Source organism: Dipodomys ordii, unplaced genomic scaffold (assembly GCF_000151885.1).
Source record: "Dipodomys ordii isolate 6190 unplaced genomic scaffold, Dord_2.0 Scaffold26, whole genome shotgun sequence".
Taxonomy (NCBI): Eukaryota; Metazoa; Chordata; class Mammalia; order Rodentia; family Heteromyidae; genus Dipodomys; species Dipodomys ordii.
The window spans coordinates 6,506,586-6,516,026 of record NW_012267242.1 but is presented as its reverse complement, the minus strand read 5'-3'; the positions used below and the strand labels follow the sequence as shown (position 1 = coordinate 6,516,026).

The 9,441-nt window shown below is 37.9% G+C and overlaps 1 protein-coding gene across 2 annotated transcripts in view; it reads right to left on the bottom strand.

Annotated features, from left to right (window-relative positions):
• Positions 1–5,182: 5,182 nt before the first annotated feature.
• The window catches only part of Tgfb2 (transforming growth factor, beta 2), an 83,557-nt gene continuing 79,298 nt past the window's right edge, over positions 5,183–9,441 (bottom strand). For both annotated transcript variants that reach the window (XM_013015079.1, XM_013015080.1), the window contains one exon: positions 5,183–6,426. In XM_013015079.1, coding sequence (XP_012870533.1) covers positions 6,268–6,426 — 159 coding nt within the window. In that variant the 3' untranslated portion in view covers positions 5,183–6,267. The remainder of the gene's footprint in view (positions 6,427–9,441) is intronic.

Here is a 9,441-nt window from a genome sequence, read left to right as displayed (position 1 = left end):
GAGCACAGACTGGAACAGCTGAGACAAAGTAAGAGTCTGAAAACACAGTGACCAGATTTGGAAAGGGGATTTTTTTTTAAGTGATGAGATGTAGATTTTATTCGAGTTACAAGGTCATAAGTAGTCTTTGATGGGTACAAAGGAATTTGTTGCTAAAACCAAGAGGACAGGTTTGCCAGGATGCTCTGAAAACTTACATGTCCTGGCTTTTCATTTGCATAAGCCCCTTCCAAGACTCTAAATATTATTTTAGATTTGGAGAGGGGGGATTATTGCTCCCTTTATATTAGCTGCAAGAATAAAAGGCCTGGATCTGCCCCCTTCTAAGATTTGTTAGTAGGAGACGTTTAGTTCAGCTTATGTCTGGAGAGAAAAATCAATGTCATTTCAAGATCTGTGACTCAGACAAGCACAGTCAGTTTTCAGCTTTAAAAAAAATTCCCTGAAGCAAGTTTCTTAAAAATGTCACAAGCACAACAATGAAGGTTTCTGGGAGCTGCCAACATTTGATATGATAAGGCAGATCATCTTGGAGTAAGTTGCACTGTTCACCTCTTAGCAGGGCATTGCTTCTAGGTAATCATCCATTTTTACCTAGGCTTTGCCAATGAAGTTTATAAAGTGCCTGTATTGTCTTTATCACCTTTGTGAGTCAGCACAATTGGTAGGTTGAGCTCCATGGCACTGCCCAAATTCAGCAAATGTTGACCCTATAAAAACAGGCTTTCCTGAGCTAGGACCTAAGGCTGTTCAATCATATGTTAATTACAAAAACAAACACTGATAATACAGCTTATTGGAATTGTAGCTTAGCCTTTATTTATGCAATAGAGCTGCTTGTAAATTTCACACCAGTGCCAGGCATGGTGTTGTACAATACACCTCTAATCTCAGCACTCAGGAGGCTGAGATAAGAGGATATGGGTTAGAGGCTAACCGAGTCTGCATGATGAATTCCAGCCAGACTCCCTAGTGAGACCTTGTCTAAAAAAACAAAATAAAACAACACCAAAAATTATACCAGAACTGATAGAACTAGAAATCAAGGCATAAACGAAGCCACATATGTAATTTTAAAACTAACAACTCATGAAATAAGTTTAAGAAATTGGGAAATGACTTTAATAATATACTTCATGTAATCCCATGTTTATCCCATATATATATATATATATATATATATATATATATCACTTAGATAATAAGTTTAAGAAATTGGGAAATGATTTTAATAATATTCTTCATGTAATCCCATGTTTATCCCATACATATATATATATATATATATATATATCACTTAGTCAGATAATGATTATAAAAATGATTATTGAAACATTTTATGCTTCACATATTTTGCGCCAAGTTTTCAAAATTTGGTGGATATTTTATACATCTAGCACATCTCAATTTATATTACAAAGCACATGGTTTGGAGGAGGTAATTTAACCATTGTGATTCAACTCACTTTCCTGTATAATGAAGATGTATAAAAACCCGCTCATATCATAGGATGAAGGGCAAAATTAAGTCCTTCAGCAGAGAACTATGCTTATAGGTGAGGTGTCCAATTATGACCATGTTAGAGAGAAGGTCATTTGTCTAGCTACTTTGCATCTTTGAATTTTTTAATGTTTTTCTTTTAATTTTAATTGTTTTTTGTTGTTGTTTATGTGGCACTGAGGAATTGAACCCAGGGCCTCATGCATTCTAGGCAAGTACTCTGCCACTAAGCTACGTTCTCAACCTCTCTGAATTGTTTTTGTTGTTGTTGAGAGATTTAAGCAAAACTTAAAATGAACATTCCCTCTCTTTTCAAGCCATTTTTGCCCCATTATAGAGTCAAAAGGTTAATATAGAGAGTTTCAGAATAGTCTCCCGAAGGAGCGATGACTTGATGGTGCTCTATGATAAGGTTCTGGAGATCTTACACATTAATGTCAAGATGGTGAAGAGCCCCAGACTGCAAATATATCAGCTCATCACAGCACAATTGCCTAGAAACCAAAGCCAGAAGAGGCAGAGAAGTACTGTTAAGACTACCATTTACTGATGAGCAATTATAGAGCAAACACCACGCCACGTGCATTTCCTAGGTTCATTCACTTAATGACAGGGGTGCCAAACCAAACAGGCAAAATCCTGCAGAGCAGAAAAAGAACCAGTGAGGGGTACAGCTTGGTGGTATAGAGTATTGTTAACACACAAGCAGGAGGCCCTGGTCCGACCTCACCACCGCCACTGACAGCGAACAATTGAAATGGAATGAATGAGGGATTTTCCAAAGTTGGTAGTAGTGATGTTGGTGGTTTTTTTTCTTTTCCTTCAATGCCTTCATGTTGTGAGCTGCATTAACAGGCCTGCTATATCTGGTACACACACACGCACACACACACACACGGACTATGTTTATTGTAAAACTCTCCCTTTGCCTTTGTGTTGAGTACAAAAGGTCAAAGACAAGACTTAGAAAAAGGAGCTATTTTCTATGAGACTTCAACCCTCCATAGATGCCTTGTTTCTATGTGATGTTTTGATGAAACAGCAGGCTCAAACTAGTTCTTTCATTTCACAAAGCAAAAAAAAAAAGTCCAGACTGAGTCACAACTACTATTTTTTTTATTAGTTCTAGTTATTAAGAGACTGGAAACTCACTTGAGAAATCTAGTCTTAAAGGTAAGAGCCAAGGAAATGTGCAGGAACAAAATATTGTGTGAGCATGTGTGGTGCGCATGCATGTGTATGTGTTCGTGCATGTGTATGTATGTACGCACAATAGTACCAGGGTAACGGAGAGACGAGTAGCTGCTCCCAGAGCAACCAGAGCACGGGGCTCTTGTTACATCTGGCTGTCTCAGCAACTATCCGAGTTATGGGGCTTTAGGGGATACTGTCTAGACCAGTGCTTTTGGCCTTGGGGTTGGCAGCACGTAGAACCAGAAAGCCAAATCATGGTACAAATGTCTCTCTGATTTTTTTTTTCTTTCTGGTAGACAGTCAAGCTGGAAGGAGACTGAATTTCAAACAATTACCAAATCCCAAGAAGATTAATAATAGTAATAAGAATAATAATATAATAAATACTTCTCAAGGCTTTTCTTCAGTTCTTGATAGACATGTTCTGGGAAGCTTAAGCATGTCATTTCAGAAAGGAGCAAAGGGCAGGTTTATGATGCTCTGCTTTTCCAGTCAGGAATACTAACATCTCTCCACAGGTGTTCTTTTGTTTAAAAGCCTCCAAGATGGTAGTATGTCAGGAAGAACACAGCCACACATAATTGAAATAATTTATTTACCACTAGAGCACCACAAAAAAACCCCAAACATACATAGTGTTAAAATACAGCATAATTGGTCATCAAGATACAAAACGGCTATTCTTATGTTCCGTTTTTTAAAACCATGCCAACCACAAAATTGTACTGCTGCAGAACATAGACAAACTGCTATCCCACCCAATCCTAACGCTTCCTTTTCCCCTCCCTCTCCCTCTCCTCCTGCAGCAATATTCAAATTTTACTTATGGGAAGTAAAGATCTTACAGAACCCTCAAAAACAAAAAAGACTCAAGAGATTTTAAAATAGAGCATTTAAAATATTATCAGTGCATTCATAAAGAAAGACAAAATAATACAAAACAAAAGTGTAATTTTATCCAAGAGGAAAATACCTGCAGAAATCAAAGTGATCTACACAGAAATATTTTTTTTTTAAACATTGAAAGAGAATGAAAAAAAATCAACACGCTCAAATCTGGGTTTGGGTTACATCCAGCAAAGGGTTATTCATGATTTTGGCATCTTATCTCTGGCTTTTCTCGTCTACTAACTAGCCAGTCAAATTCTCCATTTTCACTAAGAGCCAGGAAATTTTAAAAACCAACAAAAAAAAGTATTGCATATCAAATAGTTTCTCTTTGCATGCCTTATTATGCTGTCCTTTAGGTGAAACTGCAAATATTCTATTGTCTTATCTATTCTTTTGTAATTTAATAAGTGACAAGCATCTCCTACCAAACCTGGAGATGCAGAACTTCCTCTACAGTGATCTTGTCAGATTATTCTTAAAGCAGAGTAAGGGCTAGCGACAGCGCTAAAGAACCCACACTCCAATGAATCAGAGAATACTTTGCTCCTGGGAGAATTTAGCTGGTGCCCTTTCAACCTTCAAAGAATGTCTATGCAAATTTTAATTCCAAGGAAATAAATGAAATAACTTTTATGCTGACCTGGAATTTTTCCCCTTTGGGGGGAAAATCATCTAAAATGGGTTCCTTTCAATCCTCCCCAACACTGAAAATTTTTAAAACGACGTTTCAGAGTCTGGTACCAGTGGCACATGCCTGGAATCCTATTTACTCAAGATGTTGAGATCTGAGGATCATGCTTTGAAACCAGCAGGAAAGTCCTTGAGACTCTTATCTACAATTAATTACCATAAAGCTGGAAGTGGAGCTGTGGCTCAAGTGGTAGGGCATTAGGCTTGAATGAAAAAGGTAACAGACAGTGCCTAGGCCCTGATTTCAAACCTCAGTACCAGCATACACACACACACACACACACACACACACGTGCACACGCGCACACACACACTCACTCACAAAGTTTCCTTTGTGCTGTCTGTTTTTAAACAAAACTCAGATTCTGTGAAATATTAATTAAATCAAGTTAGATGAGCCTATCATAGCCTGAGTTCAAATGCTAAGCCTTTCCTACACTACATGTTGCAGACTTGTCTGTCTCCACAGTGTCCCCCGTGTTTCCCACACAGGATATTTTAAATCTGACTTGATTAGGAGCAATGCTTAGAAGATGAAGGAAGACTTCTCAACTCAAATCAATCTGTTTTTAGGAAGTTAAGAAAGAAGGAAAAGTGGACCCACATAACTTGTCGTAAGAATGGCAAGAACGGATACTAGACAATGCACAAGAGAAGGTACTGTGAAAAATGTATTTGTAGTGCAAGTCAAAAAGCTCAGGATTTTACTCAATAGGACTGGCTAGCAAAAAGAAACATTTTACAATTGTGAATAATTATTTTAAGAGCCCAAATTTGAAGTCCAATCTAAATCATACTTGACACTATTACAGAGTACAAAAAATTAAGGTAAGAATTTACACATTACATGCAGTTAATATTTTGATTTAATAGTTTCCAACAGAGATCTGTAGATGTATTTTCAATTATACTACCTTTTATGCCCATCTATTTGAATAATACAATTGAGGCTATATATATATATATATATATATATATATATATATATATATATATATCTCCAAAGGAAAATCCTGTAGCATAGCGCTACTTTTAAGATCCAAAGTTTGACCAATACATGTCAAAATATCTCCATATTTCATTGGTTTGCTAAACTGCAAAAGAACCATTTACAATTAAAAGGAAGAAAAAATCTAACAGACTTATTCTGACAGAAAGTTTTCTTTATTAACATAAGCATTGTAGTGTTTGAACCTTACACAAAGTTTCCTTTGCCAGTTGGTACAAAGCAGGTGTTCCAAGTATCTTCATCTTACTGCAGACCAGCTCTGGTCATGTAATAAGTCACTTGGATATTCCTGCCATTAATGTGACCTCTTTTTTTTTCTTTTCTTTTCTTCTTTCTTTTTTTTTCTTTTCCTTTTTGTTTTTTTCTGGCTCATTTGAGTTCAAATTCCTTCAGCCAGCCATACATTTCTGGTCTCCACTTTATACACCTGTTTTATTTTTCAAGGGCAATGACACGTTCATTATATAGCAACACACAATAAATAACTCACGCTTAACTCTAAGGCTGGGAAGGGTGGCTGCTCATTTCTCAGCAATATAGAAAAATCAAGTGAGGTGTGGGATAGCAAAGGTATGGACAAGAACTCCACTGAACAGGTTTTCCTGGTTTTTGCTTTGTTTTTTGATTTTTTTGTTTGTTTTCTTTCACATAATTAACACTTACAAATTCTTCCAGTGTTTATTTTTTCTTTAAAAACAAAGATTTTGCTTCTTGTGTCTCTCACTTAACAAGGAGGTGAAATGTGGAATAAAGCCTTCCATTTTGTTTTTGTTATTTTTCAATGCCAGTTTTAACAAACAGAACACAAACTGGTACCGCTTTTTCTAAACATTTTTAACACTGATAAACCAAGGCTTTCTTGTGTTTTCTTGTGGTGAACATCATTGACATCATCATTATCATCATTTATCATCATCATCATCATCATCGTTGTCGTCGTCGTTGTCACTGTGATTTTTGTCTGGTCACTTGGCCGGGAACCTTAGCTACATTTGCAAGACTTGACAATCATGTTAGAAAGCTGTTCGATCTTGGGGGTTTTGCCGATGTAGTAGAGGATTGTTAGTGGCTCCAAATCTTGGGATACACAGCAGGGAGATGCAGAAGCTTCTGGATTGATGGTGTTATACAGGCTGAGGACCTGAATGGACACCACAGAGCAGACATGATATAGCGACAGACCAAATACAAACACAAAAAACAATACTTTTAAAGAACCACTTCAGATTGCTTTGTAAATCAGTCACAGCACTGAACAGGCAACTTTAATTATTTGGCATTAAATTTTTTTGACTGAACTTTCTGGTCAGAATGGTATGTGTCTTACACAATCACCAATTTGAGTCTTTCCCCATAGCATGCTTGTTTGCCTTTCTTCCTTCCTTCCTTCCTCCCTCGCTCCCTCCCTCCCTCCTTCCCTCCCTCCCTCTCTTCCTTCCTTCCTTCCTTCCTTCCTTCTTTCCTTCTTTCCTTTCTCTCTCTCTTCTCTCTCTCTCTCTCTTTCCCCCCCCTCTCTCTGGTATATATTAAACAAATGATTCTGTAAGAATCAACTTGGATAAACTTGCTGATTCAGTGATTTTTCTTCTTTTTATATTCCTTGGTAAGTCTACTCTGATTATTGCTCTACTATACCCGCTTTCCAAGCCTCTTAGTATTTTATATTGTTTCTACCCAAATGTAAAACTGAAGTTGTTTAGTGAGGACTCATTTTAAATGGTCACCTATATGAAGAGCTCCCTTGTTACCCGGGATTCTATAGTCTTTATACTCTGTAGTCATGGTAAGTCTTCCAACAAAAACAACTCAACAAATATGGGAGACCCAGAAAAAAATGTGCATGGAAAAGTAGAAAAATAAGATGCTGTGTTCAAGTCCCATTAGAACTTTACCCTTGGGTACAGGAAAAGACACCTGTGTGCAAAAATCTAATCTTCTGTGTTAACTATCTTCAGTGGCAGTATAATGTCACCTAAATTTAAATTAGAAAGATAGAAAGAAAAAGGAAAGAAGAAAAGAAGGAAGGAAGAGAGGAAGAAAGGAAAAAAGGAAGGGAGGGAGGAAAGAAAGAGCTCATATCATGTAATCCAGACTGAGAAAAGTAGGATTGCCATTCAAAACTAGTTTGGGCAAAAATTTGCAAGAACCTATCTCAATCATGAAAAAGAGTGGATTCAGGTCCAGTCCAGTGGAAAAAAAACAAAGGGGCTGGAGGCATAACTCAAGTGGTAGAGTGCCGGCTTACCAAATACAAGGGTCTAAGTAAGTTCAATCCCCAGGATTCCCCTGACCCTTCCCCAAATAATCATTGATCATTTTTCATCCATTGCTTCATAATTATACGGTACAAAGAATGACATACAAAGCAATGCACATTCTGAATTGTTTACTTTGCATTTTCTTAAAGCCGTAATAATAATTAACCTTCCATGTGGTAAATGGTAGTGGTTAGACTGAAGTTAATATTCTATCATTAATCTTGAACCTTTATCTCCATCTGTCCCAGAGGGATTTGCGAGTTTGACTAATAGAGATATAGAGCCAGGCACTGGTGGCTCATGCCTGTAATCCTCAGGAGGCTGAGATCTGAAGAATTCAGTTCTAAGCCAACCTGAGGAAGAAAGTCCATGAGACTCTTATCTCCAATTAACCAACAGAAAACCAGAAGTAGAGTTGTGGCTCAAAGTGGTAGAGCGCTAGTGTTGAGCGAAAAGAGTTCAGGGAAAATGCCCAGGCCCTGAGTTCAAGCCCTACGACCAAAAACAGAAGTATGGACGTTCTCCACTGACATTTCCAAGGATGCCTTTAATGTGTTAGTCAAACAACAAGTGACCTTTTCCTCGAGATTCACTGCAATTTTTCAGCCTAAGACAGAAGATCTGTTCAGCGCAGCAACACTGACTACTTTATAAAGCTCCCCTGGCTTCTTGGGTAACTGTCCAAACCACATATTTGTGACCATCATAGTTATTCTTCCTCTCTCCTTGAAAAACAAGCATGGTCTCAGCTTCCACACACTCACTCTGTGTTTCACAGAGGAGAATTAGGTTTCTTCTTGGCAACTGGGCCCTGCCCACATTACAGCTACTGCTCCCGCAGCCCAGATGAAGCAGCCTGGCCAGAGCATGCAGACAAAAGGACAGGCCTGCGCAAGTGCTCCTCACGTGGCCAAACACATGGTAGTCCAGAGTGCCAAAGCCTACGGGGGACCTGGGAGAAGGGCTGGAAGAAGGGGAGCCATATTCGTCAATTTCAACTCCAGCCTCCGCAGGCATTTCTAAATAAATATACTTCATATTCTACTAACACATGATTTTTCATAAGAACCAGAGAGTGATTTTTATAACTCAGATTGTCTAAAATAATTGATAACCCCCAAACTCTTGAATCCAGCTGAATGCATTATGTGATCTTTTTGGCTGAGATTCATTTTCCTACCCTGCAGTGAAGGCAATTTTTTTAATGCCTCTTTAATAGGGAGATTTACAGAGGCATAAAGAACAAAATAGAAACCTCACATGCAGCCACATTTTAGGAATTAAACTCAGTACGATCGGGTAAACCAGGGCCTGACTATAAAACAAGACATCTGAGCCCTGGCTTGTCACTAATTTTCTTCTTTGATCTTGGGTAAGTCATCCACATCATCTAGACACAAAACTTTTACTCTTTTTCTTTTTTTAATGAAAGGTTTGAACAAGAAAATGTGTGAAGGCCTTCCCATCAGTAAGATCCTAAATCATGAGCCACCAAGAGAAAGCATATGGACAAGTATCATTATTATTTTGCCAATCTGGGCTGGGAACCCATAACACTCAACCTAGAACTTGCCTTCTGAATTCAGCCTTCTATCCTGAGCCTCACTGATTAAACACTCCAATTCTTGTGTATGTTGAATTATATTAAACATGACAAAAACACTAGTATTCCAATGCAATTTCATATATATCAGATTTCTTGTATGGTCTTATTATTTCAAGGATAGTTTTTAGTATAGATATTCCTTGGGGACAGGGGAGAAGAGTGTGGCCGGAGAGATTCAGAAAGATTAAACGGGTTCTTAATTGTGATACACTAGGAAATCCGTATCACAAAGAATCAGCTGCAGTCCCCAATATTCTTTTTTTTTGGTCAGTCATGGGGCTTGAACTCTGGG